A 20,019-nucleotide genomic window follows, 5' to 3' on the forward strand; every position below is an offset into this window, starting at 1 on the left:
GGGCTGACGCGGTTGTGAGGCCGGTTGGACATACTGCCAAATTCTCTAAAATGGAGTTGGCTTATGGTAGAGAAATTAACAAATTCTGTCAAAAGCTCTGGTGGACATTCCATTACACAATGGGCTTTTGAGGTTCTAAAATCTCCTTAGTGAATCAATCTTTGAAAGACAGAACAAGACATGGATGAGGCATATTGTTTTAATGATTTACAAACAAACGATGTTAGACTGCAGCAGACATGAAGTTGATGTTAAAGAATTGATCAAAGGTCCCATTTATAATGCACCTCAAGTGAACTTCAGTGCACTAAAAATGTTTGTTTTTTTTAAACAAAGGTGCATCAGTGAACTGGACAGTCAGGTCCTGGAATAACCCAAAGCTAAATGTCATTACTGATTTTATTGGCAAAATAAAAAAAGTTCCCTGTATAGAAGACCCATTTAACAAAATCTGAGGCACAGCGGTATCGTTTGTGTAGTTGGTATCTCAACTGATTTTGAGAAGGTGTGTAGGACTTTGGTCTATAATACAAATACTGGTCACTAACACTTGAATTAAGAAATATGCTTGGTAGAATAACAGGCTCGAACAGTTACAGAACACTTAAAATAGGAATTCTTAAAGAACAAAATACATTAATTAGATCAATACAGGACAAAATATAAGTACATTTACAATGTTGCACACAAAGGCGACATTCCAACGTTCCATTATTGTATGACAAACATTGCTCAGTAAATAAAGGCAAAAAATATTTGGCAGGAAAATAACACTTGTCTGCTCTCCTTGAGGTTTGAAGATATGTCAAACAAGATCCTGCCTAGGCTGTATTACCAACCACACAGCCAATGTCATCAAATATTTGAATTTGTTCCCATTTCATAGACTGGATGAAGGAAAATGAAAATGTCTACAAATACTGAGAAATGTTAATATCCCTTTTCATGGTGTTTCATGTAGTGCATCATGTGTGGGATGTTCTCACAGTAGTATATATATATGATTGACTGGTTGATACATGTAGTCTTCATTGATTATCATGCACGTCTCAGCCACCTCCGGTTTGGTAAACCTGTTTTCAAACTGAGCGGCTGGTCCCAGAAGACGAGGCCACATTTCATCAGGATAGGAAGACCTACACATCTACAGTACTTCTCCCTTGTGCTTAACAGACCTACAACTCAATATAGGCACATATAGAATCTTGGTACCCACTCATTCTTGTAGGACGGAGGACACAGACAACTTATTGGCGACAAATCTGCCTGGCATCTAGACAAACAACTAGATTAGAAACCCAGTATTGGGTCACATGGTCATTCTCTTGGTCATGTTAAATCAGCTGGTTCCTTGCTGAAGCATAAGCAGACCGGCCCTTTCATGGTACTGTTTCACCTTTGCTACAGCCACCTTTGCTGAGAGGTCCAGTGGTTTCTCAAAGAAGTTGACCAGCTGCTGTTCTGTGAGGAGCGAGGCCAGGATCTGAGCGTAGCTGACCGTCCACTCGCTCGAACTCTCAGACCGCTCGGAACTCTTCCTGGTCCCCTCCTGCCTCTCTCCATCTCCTTCTTTGGTGCTGAAGACAGGGTGGTCTTCTTGACTCCCCTCCCTGTGATCCTCCTCTACCTCGTCTCCGGCCCCGCCCTCGCTGCTGACCTCTGACCGGCTGCGGTGGCCGACCTCACCGATCTGCAGCACCAGGCTGGTCACTGTAGCGATGGCCTGAAAGAGCTCGTTCTCATCTGGGTTGCCATGGAACATGCTGTAGAGGGTCTTACAGAACTGGATGAACTCCCTCTGTAGAAAGCAATACAAGTTTATTATACCTTTGTTGTGACTTAATGACTGTTTATTGGGTCCCTGATTTAATTGCTTCCTTATTACTTTTTCCCCATTTTGTTACATTCGTGTTAGTCCAAATGTTTTATTTTTATAATCCTCATCAATCTACACACATACCCCATAATGAGGTTTAAACATTTTTGCAAATGTATTAAAAATGAACTGATATCACATTTACATAAGTATTTAGTACTCAGTACTTTGTTGAAGCACCGTTGGCAGCGATTACAGCCTCAAGTCTTTTTGTGTATGACGCTACAAGTTTGGCAGAGCTATATTTGGGGAGTTTCTCCCATTCTTCTCTGCAGATCATCTCAAGCTCTCAGGTTGGATGGGGAGCGTCGCTGCACATCTCTTTTCAGGTGTCTCCAGAGATGTCCGATCGGATTCAAATCCGGGCTCTGGCTGGGCCACTCAAGGACATACAGAGACTTGTCCCGAAGCCACTTCAGCATTGTCTTGGCTGTGTGCTTTGAGGCAACAGGACAACGACCCAGTCTGAGGTCCTGAGCACTCTGGAGCAGGTTTTCGTCAAGGATCTTTCTGTACTTTGCTCCGTTCAACTTTCCCTCGATCCGGGCAAGTCTCCTAGTTCCTGCTGCTGAAAAACATCCCCAGAGCATGGTGCCAGGTTTCCTCCAGATGTGGCGCTTGGCATTCAGGCCAAAGAGTTCCATCTTGGTTTCATCAGACCAGAGAATCTTGTTTCTCATGGTCTGAGAGTCCTTTAGGTGCCTTTTGCCAAACTCCAAGCGGGCTGTCATATGCCTTTTACTGAGGAGTGGCTTCTGTCTGGCCACTCTGACATAAAGGCCTGATTAGTGGAGTGCTGCAGAGATGGTTGTCCTGGAAGGTTCTCCCATCTCCACAGAGGAACTCTATCAGAGTGACCATCGGGTTCTTGGTCACCTCCCTGACCAAGGCCCTTCTCCCCCGACTGCTCAGTTTGGCCAGGTGGCCAGCTCTAGGAAGAGTCTGGTGGTTTCCAACTTATTCTATTTAAGAATGATGATGGCCACTGTCTTCTTGGGGATCTTCAATGCTGCAGAGAGGTTTTGGTACCCATCCCCAGATATGTGCCTCGACACAATCCTGTCTCTGAGCTTTACGGACAATTCCTTCGAGTTCATGACTTGGTTTTTGCTCTGACATGCACTGTCACCTGTGGAACCTTATATAGACAAGTGTGTAACTTTCCAAATCATGTCCAATCAATTGAATTTACCACAGGTGGACTCCAATAAAGTTGTAGAAACATCTCAAGGATGATCAATGGAAACAGTATGCACCTGAGCTCAATTTCGAGTCTCATAGCAAAGGTTCTGAATACTTATGTAAATAAGGTATCTGTTTTTTATTTTTAATAAATGTGCAAAAAATTTTAAAATACTTTTTACTTTGTCATTATAGATTGCTGAGGGGAAAAAAATATTCAATCTATTTTAGAATAAGGCTGTAATGTACCAAAATGTGGAAAAAGTCAAGGGGTCTGAATCCTTTCTGAATGCCCTGTATGTACCTGGTTCATTAGAGGTAGCGGTTTCTCCACATTCTTCTCCTGAGCCAGGTCCTTCAACATCTGCTTCAACTGCTCCTGATAGTCTCTGATCTCCTCTTCAACATGAACACACACAGGAGCTACATCAACGTGATCATCTGAACAGGACAGAGCTAGAAACGTGAACCTTGAACACTTGAAGCATGAAGTTACCATTAGGCATCTCTATATGGAGTGGTCTGGTAGTGGACAGCAGAGGGCTCTTCAGTGGAGGAGAGTCATCCTCACTCTCAGTCAGAGCTACAGGAGACAGTCGCATTACGATGAATGTTAATGGATCTCTAGTCAAAGATAGTTGCATGTCCAGCTAAAGTACATGTCTTAAAGAGGAGTAAAACACCGTAGGAAGGCTATGTGACTCACCTGGAGGTATGTGCAAACGATACAGAAGTCTGATCTTCTCATTCAGTTCCTCACAGTATAGTGTGTCTGATGCCGAGAGAGACACAGAATTGTCACCATTACAATTGATTAACATCTCCAACAGCCAGTCATTGGCTTTAAATCACAATGTGTGTCAGTTAGTGTTTATACTGTCTTTCTAAAGGATAGAGGACCACAGAGGGAGCCCTTCAGCTGTGTGTTTAAGAGGTGAATTTACATATTTTCTCTACTTCAGTCAATGTACTGTACACAGCAGTGGCAGCTCCTCCTAAAAGCCTTGGCTGCATATTGATTCCCATAAAACCCTGGTGGGCTGAATTCCAGATGCCCATGAAAGCATAATATGAAAGCACTCATATTACACACATTATCTCCTCAGGCATACACATACTCACTCTCCCTACCTCTTTTAAACACACACCGTCCCTCTCACACACACACAATATGTAAATTAGCTAAATCTGGTGCAACGCAACCCTTCTCACTTCTGAGACTTGTGTTTTGTTGTACATTGTCTCCGTTTCAAATAAACGTTTCAAATAAATACCCAGCCACCCGGCAAACTTTCTGAAGGTGATGAGTAAGTCTCTGTCCTGGTCCAGCAGTGTGAAGGTCCGGTGGGCCACGGTGTCAGTGTGGAGGCCACACAGCCAGGGAACCAGTAGCACGTACAGGCTTTTGAACTGGGCCCGGTCCACTCTGTACTGCTCCACATAGGGCTGGCCTGGGTCATGGTGCTGGAGAGCCACAGTGGTGCTCCCATCACCCCAGTACAGGTTGATGAAGTGCTCTGTCTATAAGAGAAACAGACACAGATGTGTTGTTGTACAGTTGGACTATATGTGGAGGACGTTATCATCGTGCTCTGGCAATGCATTTCTTAGTGGTCCTGGGAAGATAAATAACGGTGTACTGAATTGAACTGAAGTACCTTGAAGAGGTCGTAGACATCAGACAGGTTTTCAGGGGAGAGAGAGACATCTGGGGTCACCACCCTGAGCTACACACAGAGAGAGGGGAAGGGTCAAGCAGTTTGGAGTGGAAATGTGTACGATTTCAACCTTTGGTCATGGTGTATTTCATGCATGCGTGTGACTGTTTGAGATGTGATATGAAAGACCCACTGCGTTCTCCTTGGTGATGTCCTCGTGTGCTTGGAGAACCTGGATCCGGTGTCTGCATCGCAACCGCTCTAATTGTCTCACCGTCAGGTCTCCAAATTTCTGACAAAACAGGACAGGGACACACAACGAGAACAAACATCAGTGCCACATTTTCACAACTACCCTCTGGTGGTGTGGAGGGAGTATTGCAGTGCTGTCTTACCTCATAGGAGTCAATGATGAGGTCTGTGATCAGGGTGTGTAGTTCTACAGTCGTGCTGCACTCCTCCTCCCCCCTCGGAGACGAGGGAGGGTGAGGGGCAGGTGGAGACGGATTCGCATCGTACTTCACATGGTCCAGAAAGCTGCAGGCAGAGAAGTTTGTGTGAGAATGTAGACTATGCTCAGATGTGAACTGTGTGTAGACATGCATGCATTCCTCCATATGCAATACCCAGTGAGGATCATGAGGGCCTGGCCGTCATCTGCACTAGCACACAGTGCCGCAGCGTTCGCATCCAGCACAGCTAGCCCTAGCTGGAAGATGGCTTTGATGCCGTGGAAGAAGAAGCAGTCTACCACACAGACGGCGCTGCGGAAGGGAAGCACACTGAGGAAGAGGGTGAGGAACCAGGACAGGGAGAGGGAAGAGAGGGGGGAGAGGTCGGGAATGTGCTCGGCCAGCTCGGGAAGACGCTCCTGGATCAGCTCTTCAAACACTGACTGGTCCACCTGAGCACCTGCAAACACAAGTGAAAATCTACATTAATATAGATAAACTCATGAACGTACACCTCTATAGAAGTACAGAACATACTTTATCATCCCATAGAGGGAAATGAATGGTCTCGTGGATGTATGCTCTATACACGTGTATACTCATGATGTCTTGCCTTTCCAACATGTGTGTGAGAATGACATGTTCTCACTGTGTAATGTCCCAGATAAGTGATCTTTTAAGACGTTATTTGAACCAGGAAGCCACATGGAGATGAAAAATCTATTTTCTAAGGAGAATAAGTAAACAACTGCAATTTCAAAGCAGAACAGAAGAGGAAATTACTTTGAATTAATTTCATATGCGCCAGAAATAAATAGTGGCACAAAGCACAGGAAATTCGCTTGTGTTTCAGCACACGCTTCACGCTGGCTAAAGAAAGACTTGAGTTATTGTTGGCTCTGTTGCGGTTAGGGCAGAAAAACAGCCCTGACGGAGAAAAACTCCCACATTCAAATCACCTAAACACCAGACCGGCTACTATTAGACCTACTAATGTTTGATCTGCTATGACTTTGATAGTTCTATTTTTAGTACTTCATCTAATGTACAGTACTAGCTATAATGTCAGTAAAAGTGTAAGTAGACGAACCATCGCTGTAGTAATAGCAATGTAGTAACAATAGCAGTGGTAAACCTATGCAGGTCAGTTTGACCTCTCACCTATGACTCTGCGGTTGAAATAGTCAGGCAGCATTCTCTCACACACAGCCACCAGCAGCCAGAAGGCCTCCTCCTCTTTAGTGTACAGCAGCAGCACAGATGCCAGGATATTCATTGACTAGGAAGAATGATAGGCAGTCAGTTATACTCTACCTGCACTGTATACACATTGTGACATTGGTTACTGTATGGTAGTGGATACCTTACCTGGCAGTAACCAATCTTGGGGTTGCGGTGGGCATATGCGGTGAGGACGCGGCGTAGGGCAGCGATGCCCGTGACGTTCTGGAAGGCGGGGTGGTCGGGCAGCGAGCGGTGCAGATCTCTCTCGATCTCCTCCGTGGCCAGGCTGCTGTGCCCTATAGACTCCGTCACCAGCCCCGAGTAGTAGTCTGGGTGGGAAGCCAACTCTGACGAGGAGTCTGTATTTCCAGGGAGAATGGTGTCGGTGTTACACAGCAACAGCATATAAGCACTTATATGTACATAAAGGCCTGGTTGGAAAACATCCCCTAGGTCCTAACCCTTCTCTTTTGTTCCTACCTGTAAGTGTTTGCAGATCTGAAAGGAATGGATAAGTTACCTATCTGGTTCCTTCAGATCTGGAAACACCAAAAAGATAGGGGTTACTTTGGGACAAGCCTTGTTTGGAGCTCTTGCCCTTTGTTGACTCCCCATGGAGGATGTGATGCATTTAGAACATTGATAGGGAGTAAACAGGTGACTGGGGATAGTTTGACATGGGGGCAAAGAAAACAGTCTGTTCAGGTCCATCACAGTGGAGTGGAGCCAGTCTGCTACCAGTCTGTTTCTGGTGCAGTCTGTGCAGTGTGTTCACACAGGCCTAATTGCTTGTTTTCATTGGAGATGAGGTCACAAGCTATTTGTATGCCCACTAAATCCTGCTGATCTGGATTCCATATGACATCAACTCTGACATTAACAGAATAAAGCAAAGCAGGATCCCTGAGAATAGACTACAAAGTTGCATCAAGACTTCTGGTTTTGAAAAAAGGGAACTGCTTGCCTGCTAAAAGCCCCTCCCCAAACTCTAAGATAAAATGGGACATACCATAAATGCTAGGCATTGTACATAGGAACGGAACTGAAAGCAGGCAGTCGAGCAGAACACAGAACAATACTCGCTCTCCCTCCTTTGAGGATATACAGATATCTACCCTAAAGATAACCCCACCCTTAAATAGAGTACCAGTCAAAAGTTTGGATACACCTACTCATTCAAGGGTTTTTCTTTATTGTTACTATTTTCTAGTTTTGATGGACACCAAAAACAGTATTTTAAAAAATCGAAATATATTTTATAGTTGAGATACTTCAAAGTAGCCACCCTTTGCCTTGATGACAACTTGACACTTTTCGCATTCTCCCAACCAGCTTCATGAGGTAGTCACCAGGAATGCATTTCAAATAACAGGTGTGTCCATCTAAGATATTTGGAAAATTTCAAGAACTTTGAAAGTTTCTTCAAGTGCAGTCGCAAAAACCATCAAGCGCTATGATGAAACTGGCTCTCATGAGGACCACCACAGGAAAAGAAGGCCCAGAGTTACCTCTGCTGCAGAGGATAAGTTCATTAGAGTTAACTGTACCTCAGATTGCAGCCAAAAATAAATGCTTCACAGAGTTCAATTAAGAGACACGTATCAACCAACTGTTCATAGGAGACTGCGTGAATCAGGCCTTCATGGTTGAATTACTGCAAGAAAAACACTACTAAAGGACTCCAATAAGAAGAAGAGACTTGCTTGGGCCAAGAAACACGAGCAATGGACATTAGACCGGTTCCAACCATTGTGTCTTTGTGAGATGCTGAGTAGGTGAATGGATGATCTCCGCATGTGTGGTTCCCACAGTGAAGCATGGAGGAGAAGGTACGATGGTGTGGGGGTGACACTGTCTGTAATTTACTTAAAGTTCAAGGCACACTGAACCAGCCTGGCTACCACAGCATTCTGCAGCGATACGCCATCCCATCTGGTTTGCGCTAAGTGGGACTATCATTTGTTTTTCAACAGGACAACGACCCAAAACACACCTCCAGGCTGTGTCAGGGCTATTTGACCAAGGAGAGTGATGAAGTGCTACATCAGATGACCTGGCCTCCACAATCACTCGACCTCATCCCAATTGAGACGGTTTGGGGGCGAGTTGGACCGGAGAGTGAAGGAAAAGCAGCCAACAAGTGCTCAGCATATATGAGAACTCCTTCAAGACTGTTGGAAAAGCATTCCAGGTGAAGCTGGTTGAGAGAATGCCAAGAGTGTGCAAAGCTGTCATCAAGGCAAAGGGTGGCTACGTTGAAGAATCTCAAATATAAAATATATTTTTATTTGTTTAACACTTTTTTGGTTACTACATGATTCCAAATGTGTTATTTCATAGTTTTGATGTCTTCACTATAAATTCTACAACGTAGAAAATAGTACAAATAAAGAAAAACCCTTGAATGAGTAGGTGTGTGTCACAACTTCCGCCGAAGTTGATCCCTCTCCTTGTTTGGATGGCGTTCGGCGGTCGACGTCACCGGCTTTCTAGTCACCACCGATCCATGTTTCATTTTCGTTTAGTTTTGTCTTCATTATACTCACCTGGTTTCCATTCCATAATCAGTGTTCCTTATTTAACCCTCTGGCTTCCTCTGTTGTTTTGTGCGTGATTGTTTTTGTCAAGTGGTTCCATGTACGTGTTCTGGATTGTTTATGTTTATCCTTGTTGGATTAGTGTTGAATTTGAGTAAATATCGTGGCTTTACTCATACCTGTGTCCTGCGCCTGACTCCGCCTTATTCCATTCACCTAGAACATAGACAGTGTGTCCAAACTTTTGACTGGTACTGTATATTCGACCTGTTGTTATAGCAACCAATGACCTCAGACTCCTCCACCGCTCACCAGAGAAGGTCATCCATAGCTCTCCCCGTAGCGACTCTGGTATTCCCATGGCAACCAGCTTCTGGATCTTCTCTGTGCGGAACATGTGGACACCTCGACCATACGCAGAGAAGTGGTCATCCCACAGACGCTCTTTCACCTGCTCCATGGTCTACAGGACACACAGGACACACACACCCTTGAGCAAACAGAGTATTGTAGTACTGTAAGCACATTCTCAACAATAGCCTTGGGAGGTAAAGTTGCCCAGTGTGCCAGGAGAACAGGGATCAATATATGTTTAAATAATGAAAGAGGTGTAACAGAATCACAACCTCATCCCAGAACTACCACTATATCACATATACCATACCCTGGTTTGTTTCTGAAGTTTAGTTGCCTCTTTTGGTTAAAGCAACTCCTTTGTTGTTGTCATGCTAAACATTTAGAATTCTAATTTAGTCTAACAAATATTTAGCATGACAACAACAAAGGAGTTGCTTAAAACAGAAACAGGCAACCAATGTTAAATGTCAAGCCTAGACACATTGGCCAATGTGGCCCTGCTATCCCTGCAGCCACCATTATTATGGTATCTGCTATGTAAACATCATAATAACGGAGGCTCCAGCCATATCAGGGTTGTGGCCGACGGTGCACTAGTTTCCATACTCACAGCTGTGCTATTGTTGAGGTCAGGTTGAGAGTGGTGGTAGTATGCCATCAGAGCCTCTGTATTCACTGTGTGACGTAGTGGTCTCTCCTCGATCTCCTCCCCGTCACAGTACATGGTGTCATAGTAGAAGGTATAGTAGGGAGACGAGGACGTCTGGAGCACCCAAACACCAGAATTTGTCAAATATACACAATGAATGACTAACTTGTGTGTAAAAATACTAGCAGTAATCATATATGTCCTTGCAGTGCAGTTGCATTCTGCTTCTTGGACTAGGCCTGTTGGGCATCACCATGAGATATGATGTGTGTAATTGACAACAGGCATTTATGGGCTGGTAGTATTGCTGTAGCATACCAGAGATTTCTTGCTGTGGAACATGGAGTGTTTCCATTGCAGGGCTCTGAGCCGTGACATCAGACTATCCACCAGGCTGTCTCTGTCCTGCAGCTCGATCAGCTGGAAGGCCTTCTTACTCCTCACACTGACGATCACTGGGTTGGGCAGCAGGCTGGTGCTCTCAGCCTTCTCTATGGAGATCACCTGGCAGCACAGGAAGAGACAGAGGTAAAAGGTCAAGAGCCAAGGAAATGTTGGTAGTATGGTACAGTAAGGAAAAATATGATATGGTAAAATGGTATTAACACAGTGATACACTTTGAATAACTTGTTTATGTATGCAAGAGCCATACATCTCTATACACGACTCTGGTGTATAGCAACTAATGTAGTTAACCATGGTAAAGCTAAAGGTGTAAGCTCTAACACTTCCAACAACACTTATACACTGTAAACAGTGGTAAGCCAGCAGAGTCAACTGCAGTATGATACGATGGATACCTCTGAAAGGGGGATGAGCAGGCTGCAGTGGCCCTCCTCTCGACTGGCGAAGCATAGGTAGCTGTCGGTGGTGTAGAGAGTTCCAGCTGTGTGGCAGCGGGCATGGGGCGTCCACACTGAACACAGAGCCACCTCCTGGAGACACTCGGCCCGCGGTAGCCGGAAAAGAGCCAGGACGTACGCCCTCAATGTCTGCTCCTCCAGAACCCTGAGGGGAAAGGGGAAGAGTTAGAGTGTGACACTCATAGAAAGTTAATTAGCTGACAGGGGGAAGAGTTAGACTGACACAGACAGATCTGTTTTGTAGAAAATGAGTGACAGTTAGGAATTCTCCTCCAGGATAGAGAGAGAGTAAAAGAGGGACTGAGGGTGAATCCTCATGGCCTCGTTACCTTTAGTGACTCAGACATTTCTGACTGACAGCTATGATAAGGAAAACTTATAAAGAATCCAGATACACTCCGATACAGGCAGACTATTTTGGTCACTGCAATTTAGGTCAGATAATTTTTCACTTCCTGTTATGGTGATGAGGAATTTACACTATGCTGAATGATGGGGGAGGGACAAAAAATATCACCCACTTGGCAAGTGTTGCATGTGAGGAAGTTACCAAATAAATAATACAACTAAACAGTCTGTTACACTCATATAAATATATAACTGAATGCTTTAGCTCAGCTCTAAAGTACAATTTTACCACTGAAAACTGTCATTTTACACACAAAACCTGAAATTGAAAATGTTGGTGAATGGTGAATGTACTACAGGTGGAACTAAAACACACACATTCAGTCACACTATGATGCAAGGTTATACAGAGGATGGTAGAAAACTAGAGGGAAGTAAATTAGTCAAGATATCAGGGATTTTCAGGAAGTGCTTGATGAGGTTTCTTTTGACCAAAGCAGATAACAATGAGACAAACTTATTAAACTACTGTTTATCAAACTATTTAATCAGGAAAGCAACCGATCAATCAGATTGCTGACACCAATCCAATCCTCTCAGAACTGTGAGGTAAGTCAACAAAGAACAGATAATATGAATCTGAACAAACCAAATGACACACCCACAAAAAATTCCCTGCCCTCCTTTACACTACAATACAACTTCATCTAACTTAATCTGCGTTGCCCTCTGACCTCTTGGTGATGTTGGAGGACTGCTGGAGGACTTGATCCAGTTCTAGACCTCCGCTGTCCAGCAGGCGTCGCAGTGCGATGTCAGCCAGCTGACCCATGACCCCGAACGCCTCATCCAGGCTCAGGAACATAGAGAAGTCCCGCTGGCGCCGCCGCGTTGTCACACGCACCATGTCCGTCATGAGGCCAGTGGAGACCTGCTCCAGCCTCGTCACCTCCACCCACGGGATCACAAACTTCACTGAGGGAGAGAGAAGTGGTCAAAGGTCAGGGGTTAGGTTTAGAAGACACTGTACACTGAAGAGATTTCAATGGTTAAAGAGATTGAACAGGATCTTCAGCACTTAAAAATGTGTAAGATATTGTACAAATTGGAATTCTTAAATATATTGTACAAATTGGAATTCTTAAATATATTGTACAAATTGGAATTTGTAACAGATAATACCCATTTGTATTTTATTTTTGTAGGATGTTACATATCATACGAAATTAACTAAATCAATTTTCAGGGACACGTTTTTTCTCGAGGGCTACTTTTAAAACTACTGGCTGAAGTTATACAAAACCTCTGCAGCATCACTTTAACTAAAAAGGCACAATGTTTACTGTGAAAAGTATGTCACAGTTCACAAGACATATAAAGGGCTTGTCATCTTTACAACTGGAAAACAGAGGTTAGAGTTTCTAATTAACAGACACAACCAGTTCAGACTAAGGGGATAGACCTTCCTTTCCCAGCAGGAAGGAGTAGAAGGCCATGTGGTTGATGCTGAGGTAGAGCCAGCCATGCCGGGGGACGCGTCCCTTCCAGCAGCAGCAGGAGTAGGTGGTGACCAGCTTCTCTGAGGAGGGCAGGCCGAAACGCAGCTCAAACTTCAGCAGTACCTCCCGGAACTTCTCTGGGTCCTCCTCTTGAGCCGCCTGCTTCCCCCTCACCTCCTCTGCTATCAGACCCTGAGAAATAAATGGGCAATGAAAGAAAGAAAAAGAGGAAGAGAAACAAAAATGCAAAACAGGGTGAGAGCAAGATATACAGAAATAGAAAAGAAAGTCAAGAAGAGACAACATTTGAGAGTCAGAGTAAGTTGAACACAGTAGTTGTTGATAGTAGGCCTACATAGTATTTACAGAGTATCACAGGTATATAGTTAATCTTATTCTAATAGTACAGTACCTTGACTTTCCCTTTGACGAAGCTGGCGACATCCTCCTTGTTCTCAAATACTGAGAGAGAGTGGAGTAGATTCTGGACCAGCCAGTCCCAATGCCTGTTCATGTCCTCAACAGCAGCACCTGTATAACAACAGACACACGCACACACATCAGAGCAATAGATACAGAGAGAGAGCCAGAGAAAGAGAGTAGAAGCAGGGACCTACCGACCGACAAATATGAGCATCGGCGAGAGGAAAGGGAGAGACATTTCTCAGAGCTTACCACAAGCTATAGTCCAGCTGACCTGTGACCCAGGCACCTGTAGCAGGATACGGAATGGTGTGACCCGGGCGTTGGAGTCCAGCACTGTGTCCAGAGCCCCCACCAGAAGACCTGGACAGACCAGAGCAGTCAGAAACAGAAAAATACCAGAAATTACTGAGAAATACCATCTGACAACACACACATATCAATGAGCTCATTGACACATGTGAGAGAGGCAACATTATACCAACCCATATGAACGGTTATATCATATATTTTCATATGGTAAGGTAAGGTAAGGCAATTGTACTAAGCTCATAAGGCATTTTCTACAATAATCAATGGTTATCATTAGTTGGACAGCAGGAAGTTTGACAGATTGTGCCTTTAAGCAGATGGGGCACAACGGCACCTATTGGACATAATGCCAGAAAGCTAAAGGCATTATCATGTGTATAACAGACTCAGACATTCCACAGTGAGCACTAGATGCCAGCCTTGAGGCATTACAAAAGAGATTGGACATAAACTGGTACCACTAATGGTCACAAACAGTCTCATAATGGCCACATTATGTGAGAACATAACATAGAACATAAAAGCTATTAAGGAGGTTCAACATAAGTATTGTTATCCTCCGTTTGTCACTACATTGGTCCACTAGAATCATAGGGTAACAGTATTGGAATCGAGACCCCTCCCTCTCCACAAATCCTCCACATGTGAAGCCCCAAAGCCATGGCATAAAAACTACAAACTTAAGAGAGTCCCTAACATCCCAAACTCATTTGTATTTATTAGGTGTTGAGAAGGCTAAATTAAACCTGGAACAACCTCCTCCACCCCACCAGTCATCACCTTAAAGGAACCAGATACACTCTGTAATATCCTGAGGTACCATAACAGAGCCAAGACTCATCATCATAGTATCTCTAACTCCACCACTAATCAGGATCATGATTTTCCACTGAGGCCAAAGCCACCAAACACTAGTCCCTCTTGTCTAGTTTTAATTCTGTCTTTCCTTTGCTAAGCACAGCCATTTTCAACAGAATGGAGCATTTAGGGAGAGCTGGGAAAAACAGTCCCATCAAAGTGCAGGTAACAGTCAGCTGCAGCACATGGCTTCAGCTACAATAAAAAAAAATGTGTTTGCAAGAACAGTCTGTTAATGATTTGACAAATCAAATATGTAATAAGCACACAGCAGGCAAGACAAGGCATTAGGCTTACTACTTTCATTCGGCTACAGTCTGGTCGCTGTGAGATCACTATCTACTGTTTGGCATTCCCACCCCCACCCAACCGCTTCGCCACAAAAGAGGAGAGGGATGGAAGACAAACTGAACACCAGACAAATAACTCTCTCCTGGAGCACTGCCCATCCCAGACCACACCACAACTATTAAGCTCTGCCTGTCTGCCGCTCTGAACCATTGTACCCTGGCAACGCAAACCTATTCGTCACCTAACCGCTTACTTCACAGTGCTTACATTGTAAAATGTAAGCACTGTAAATCATGTATTTTGTTCGGCTTATATTGTTTGTATGTCTGTGGACAATGGACATGTACAGTGTGCTCAGAGGTCGAGAAAGGAAACCTTAAATGTCCCTCACAGGAAAGTGTTCTTTGTGCAATAGGAAGCAGAAGTTATTTTAGCTAGTGACAGAGTACTAGACGTTGCAGATGTTTCAGTGCTGCTCAATACCCTTTTTATGTTTTATCTTAATCAAATTCTGGATATTAAAAAAAATCCAATTGATATTGTACTTGTTCTTCTCTTCCCATAACAAAAGTAGGGTGTGGTTTTGTAAGAGCCAAAAACTAGGGCTTCTTCTGACCTTTCGTCCCACAGATGAATCGACCTGGCCCGGGTATCCTGGAAGGATATTGACCTCATCCCGTCAGTCAAGGATGCCTGGTCATTCTTTAAAAATTATTTCCTCACCATCTTAGATAAGCATGCCCCGTTCAAAAAATGCAGAACTAAGAACTGATATAGCCCTTGGTTCACTCCAGACCGGACTGCCCTTGACCAGCACAAAAACATCCTGTGACGGACTGCCATAGCATCGAATAGTCCCCACGATATGCAACTGTTCAGGGAAGTCAGGAACCAATACACGCAGTCAGTCAGGAAAGCAAAGGCTAGCTTTTTCAAGCAGAAATTCGCATCCTGTAGCTCTAACTCCAAAACGTTTTGGGACACTGTAAAGTCAATGGAGAACAAGAGCACCTCCTCCCAGCTGCCCACTGCTTTGAGGCTAGGTAACACGGTCACCACTGATAAATCCATGATAATCGAAAATTTCAATAAGCATTTCTCAACGGCTGGCCATGCCTTCCTCCTGGCTACTCCAACCAACCCCCCCCCCGCAGCTACTTGCCCAAGCCTCCCCAGCTACTCCTTCACCCATATCCAGACAGCAGATGTTCTGAAAGAGCTGCAAAACCTGGACCAGTACAAATCAGCTGGGCTAGACAATCTGGACCCTCTCTTTCTAAAACTATCCGCCGCCACTGTTGCAACTCCTATTACCAGCCTGTTCAAACTCTCTTTCGTATCGTCCGAGATCCCTAAAGATTAGAAAGCTGCTGCGGTCATCCCCCTCTTCAAAGGGGGTGACACCCTAGACACAAACTGTTACAGACCTATATCCATCCTGCCCTGCCTATCTAAAGTCTTCAAAAGCCAAGTTAATACACAGATCACTGACCATTTCAAGGCCCACCGTACCTTCTCCACTGTGCAATCCGGCTTCCGAGACGGTCACGGGTGCCCCTCAGCCACGTTCAAGGTACTGTACGCTCTGGATAAGAGCGTCTGCTAAATGACTTAAATGTAAATGTAAACTATATCATAACCGCCATTGATAAAAGACCGTACTGTGCAGCCGTCTTCATCGACCTGGCCAAGGCTTTCGACTCTGTCAATCACCCTATTCTTATCGGCAGACTCAATAGCCTTGGTTTTTCTGACGACTGCCTCGCCTGGTTCACCAACTACTTTGCAGACAGAGTTCAGTGTGTCAAATCGGAGGGCATGTTGTCCGGACCTCTGGCGGTCTCTATGGGGGTACCGCAGGGTTCAATTCTCGGGCCGACTCTTTTCTCTGTATATATCAACGATGTCGCTCTTGCTGCGGGCGATTCCCTGATCCACCTCTACGCAGACGACACCATTCTGTATACTTCTGGCCCTTCCTTGGACACTGTGCTAACTAACCTCCAAACGAGCTTCAATGCCATACAACACTCCTTCCATGGCCCCCAACTGCTCTTAAACGCTAGTAAAACCAAATGCATGCTTTTCAACCGTTCGCTGCCCGCACCCGCCCACCCGACTAGCATCACCACCCTGTAAACTCTCCTTCCAGACTCATATTAATCATCTCCAATCCAAAATCAAATCTAGAATCGGCTTTCTATTTCGCAACAAAGCCTCCTTCACTCATGCCGCCAAACGTACCCTAGTAAAACTGACTATGCTACCGATCCTCGACTTTGGCGATGTCATCTACAAAATAGCTTTCAACACTCTACTCAGCAAACTGGATGCAGTCTATCACAGTGCCATCCGTTTTGTTACCAAATCACCTTATACCCCCCACCACTGCGACCTGTATGCTCTCGTCGGCTGGCCCTCGCTACATAATCGTCGCTAGACCCACTGGCTCCAGGTCATCTATAAGTCTATGCTAGGTAAAGCTCCGCCTTATCTCAGTTCACGATAACAACACCCACTCGTAGCACACGTTCCAGCAGGTGTATCTCACTAATCATCCCCAAAGCCAACGCCTTTCCTTCCAGTTCTCTGCTGCCAGTGACTGGAACGAATTGCAAAAATCGCTGAAGTTGGAGACTTTTATATCCCTCGCCAACTTTAAACATCAACTATCTGAGCAGCTAACTGATCACTGCAGCTGTACATAGTCCATCTGTAAATAGCCCACCCAATCTACCTACCTCATCCCCATACTGTTTTTATTTTATTTACTTTTCTGCTCTTTTGCACACCAGTATCTCTACTTGCACATCATCATCCGCTCATTTATCACTCCAGTGTTAATCTGTTAAATTGTAATTATTCGCTCCTATGGCCTATTTATTGCCTAACTCCTCATGCCTTTTGCACACACTGTATATAGACTTTCTTTTTTCTACTGTGTCATTGACTTGTTTGTGTTATTGGCTTGTTTGTTTACTCCATGTGTAACTCTGTGTTGTTGTCTGTGTCACACTGCTTTGCTTTATCTTGGCCAGGTCGCAGTTGCAAATGAGAACTTGTTCTCAACTAGCCTACCTGGTTAAATAAAGGTGAATTTTATATATATATATATATATATACTTTGGAAACCATGGCAACAAACAAATACTCTAAACTCTTGCCAGGAAATGTTATAATTATTTTTACGAGATGATACTCCCTATCCTCTCCTGTGCCTGATGTATACAGTTCTATCTTAAAGTGAAGATCCCAATGAAGATTACACAAAAACAAGACCAGGTGACACCTTATCACGGTCCATCATCAGACAAACCTGTATGGAATTGTAAAGAACATATGAAGACCTGAAAGAAAATACTATCCAAAAAACAAGTGATATGTTAACAAGTTGCCTGTTATTGCTCCAATGCTTCATAGCACATATTATTTTAAGTTACAAAGAAAACATTGTTTTGATAATCCCAAATATGGGGAAAACACTTGTTTCCAAGCTTTGTAAAACCCGGATCCTACACTGTAGCCAAGGCTATGGCAAGTTGCAACATACGGTAGCTGCAATTCAACCAATAATTGTCTTTCGACATTATGCTCAGAGACATGTTGGGAGACACTCTGGAATATATACTCCCAGCACAATATCAACCAAAAAAATATTGGTTGAATCGCAGTTATTTGCAACATTGTTTATAAATTAGTTGTTACTGTGTTGCGTAGTGTAGACTGGTGTGTCCAAGTGGTAATATAGGCTACTAAAGCTGCTGAAATCAGACGAAAGACAGTTAGATGAATGGGAGTAGCTGGCGTATTACCTGTAAATTTTCCCCCTGAATCCCCATGTCCTCTTCGGCGCTGCAAAATGAAGAAATCGTTAGATTTTTCGGTAACCCAAAGCTTCAGCGCGTTTTTCAGCAAAACTTCCTCTGGATTCAACCACATTCTTTTAAAGGAAGAGATTGAAAAAGAGAATAGAACGAAAACAAAATAACGCAGATCGTCGTTGCTGTTGATAGCATGCACACTTCTTCATTAGTTCCAAGCGCATTAGAAAAATAAAAGATTTTCAGAATCATCCATGACTGATCTCAAGCGCTGCCCGAGAACGCAAGCGTCTTCTGTTGCTATTTTCTCTCACCCTCCCGATCGCAACTGTACAAGTACTCCTCACAGTGAGAATCTCATTTCCGCATTCAACCTTGCCTTCCCATATTTCCGGCGAAAGCGAGGAAGTTTAATTTCACTGGCCCTTTGTGATTTGTTATAATGGCTAGTATTAATTTAAACAGTCTACCATACAAAACTCAATCTGGCATTAGAATTGGATTGTAAACACACCGTTTGTTTGTCCATAGTAAATGGGTTTAGTCATGTGCAATATGCTGTCTGTCTGGTGTGCACAAATAAATCAGAAGATGAATGTTGACATCTATTGTATCAATTCTGCATTATACTTACAATGACTTATTATCATTACTACTATGCATGTCAGTTAGATGCCCTAGTAACCTACTGTCAAAAGCAACTGAACTCCCCTCACATTAAATTGAATAATGTGTGTAAATACAGATTTTAGATTTTTAGATGCATTCTCTTTGTCTTATAGTTTACAATTTAATAGTTTTTGATCATACCATATATTAATTTAGTGACAAATCAATGCAATGACGGTGAAGTACCCATATAGTCTATAACAATTTACAGAATATTCTATATGGAAGTAGCAATATAGCCTTAGCCTTCTTCTGTGGTAAAATAGTGGTTGCAACATGCATGCTGGGCATAATCAACTAAAATCATTTCTATGATTTATGTATTAAACTATGGTGAGAATTAACACACATCAGTAATGCTCAGAGTTGTCAAAGGACCCTATTATAAGATACTCTACCTCCTCATCACAATAAAGAAACATTGTTTTTAGAGCAACCATATCATTGATCAGTGAAATTCATAAATTCATTGTAACGGCTCTTGTCGAAAGGAGTGGACCAAAGCACAGCGTGGAAAGTGTTCATGATTTTAAATTTTCAAAAAACACTCAAACAAAATAACCAAAGTGAAAACAAAAGTACACAGTTCTGTCCGGTACAGACACTAAACAGGAAACAAGATCCCACAAAACCCAAAAGAAAAATGACAAACCCAACCAACGAACATCAAAAGTCGTGCTATAAATTCACAGACAACACAAAGATTCCTCTGTCTACCCAAGGATGTCAGAGGACAAAAATCAGTTAACCACCTAACTGAGGAACTCAATTTAACCTTGCGCAATACCCTAGATGCAGTTGCACCCCTAAAAAACAAAAACATGTCTCATAAGAAACTAGCTCCCTGGTATACAGAAAATACCCGAGCTCTGCAGCAAGCTTGCAGAAAATTGGAATGGAAATGGCGCCACACCAAACTGGAAGTCTTCCGACTAGCTTGGAAAGACAGTACTGTGCAGTATCGAAGAGCCCTTACTGCTGCTGATCATCCTATTTTTC

At 43.6% G+C, this 20,019-nt stretch overlaps 1 protein-coding gene across 1 annotated transcript; it reads right to left on the reverse strand.

Moving 5' to 3' along the window:
• Positions 1–185: 185 nt before the first annotated feature.
• Positions 186–18,692, reverse strand: LOC115129397 (TBC1 domain family member 8-like). The gene is made up of 20 exons (XM_029659693.2): positions 18,343–18,692; positions 13,322–13,432; positions 13,059–13,177; positions 12,610–12,838; positions 11,882–12,122; positions 10,737–10,944; positions 10,254–10,439; positions 9,897–10,049; positions 9,242–9,392; positions 6,537–6,751; positions 6,330–6,447; positions 5,343–5,628; positions 5,112–5,253; positions 4,910–5,008; positions 4,717–4,785; positions 4,333–4,579; positions 3,765–3,830; positions 3,555–3,641; positions 3,363–3,481; positions 186–1,798 (listed from the first exon to the last, which is right to left on the reverse strand). The coding sequence occupies exons 1-20, from the start codon at positions 18,467–18,469 to the stop codon at positions 1,340–1,342; spliced, it is 3,432 nt and encodes a 1,143-aa protein (XP_029515553.2). The 5' UTR covers positions 18,470–18,692; the 3' UTR covers positions 186–1,339.
• Between the last annotated feature and the right edge of the window lie 1,327 nt (positions 18,693–20,019).

Source organism: Oncorhynchus nerka, linkage group LG1, assembly GCF_034236695.1.
Source record: "Oncorhynchus nerka isolate Pitt River linkage group LG1, Oner_Uvic_2.0, whole genome shotgun sequence".
NCBI classification, from domain to species: Eukaryota; Metazoa; Chordata; class Actinopteri; order Salmoniformes; family Salmonidae; genus Oncorhynchus; species Oncorhynchus nerka.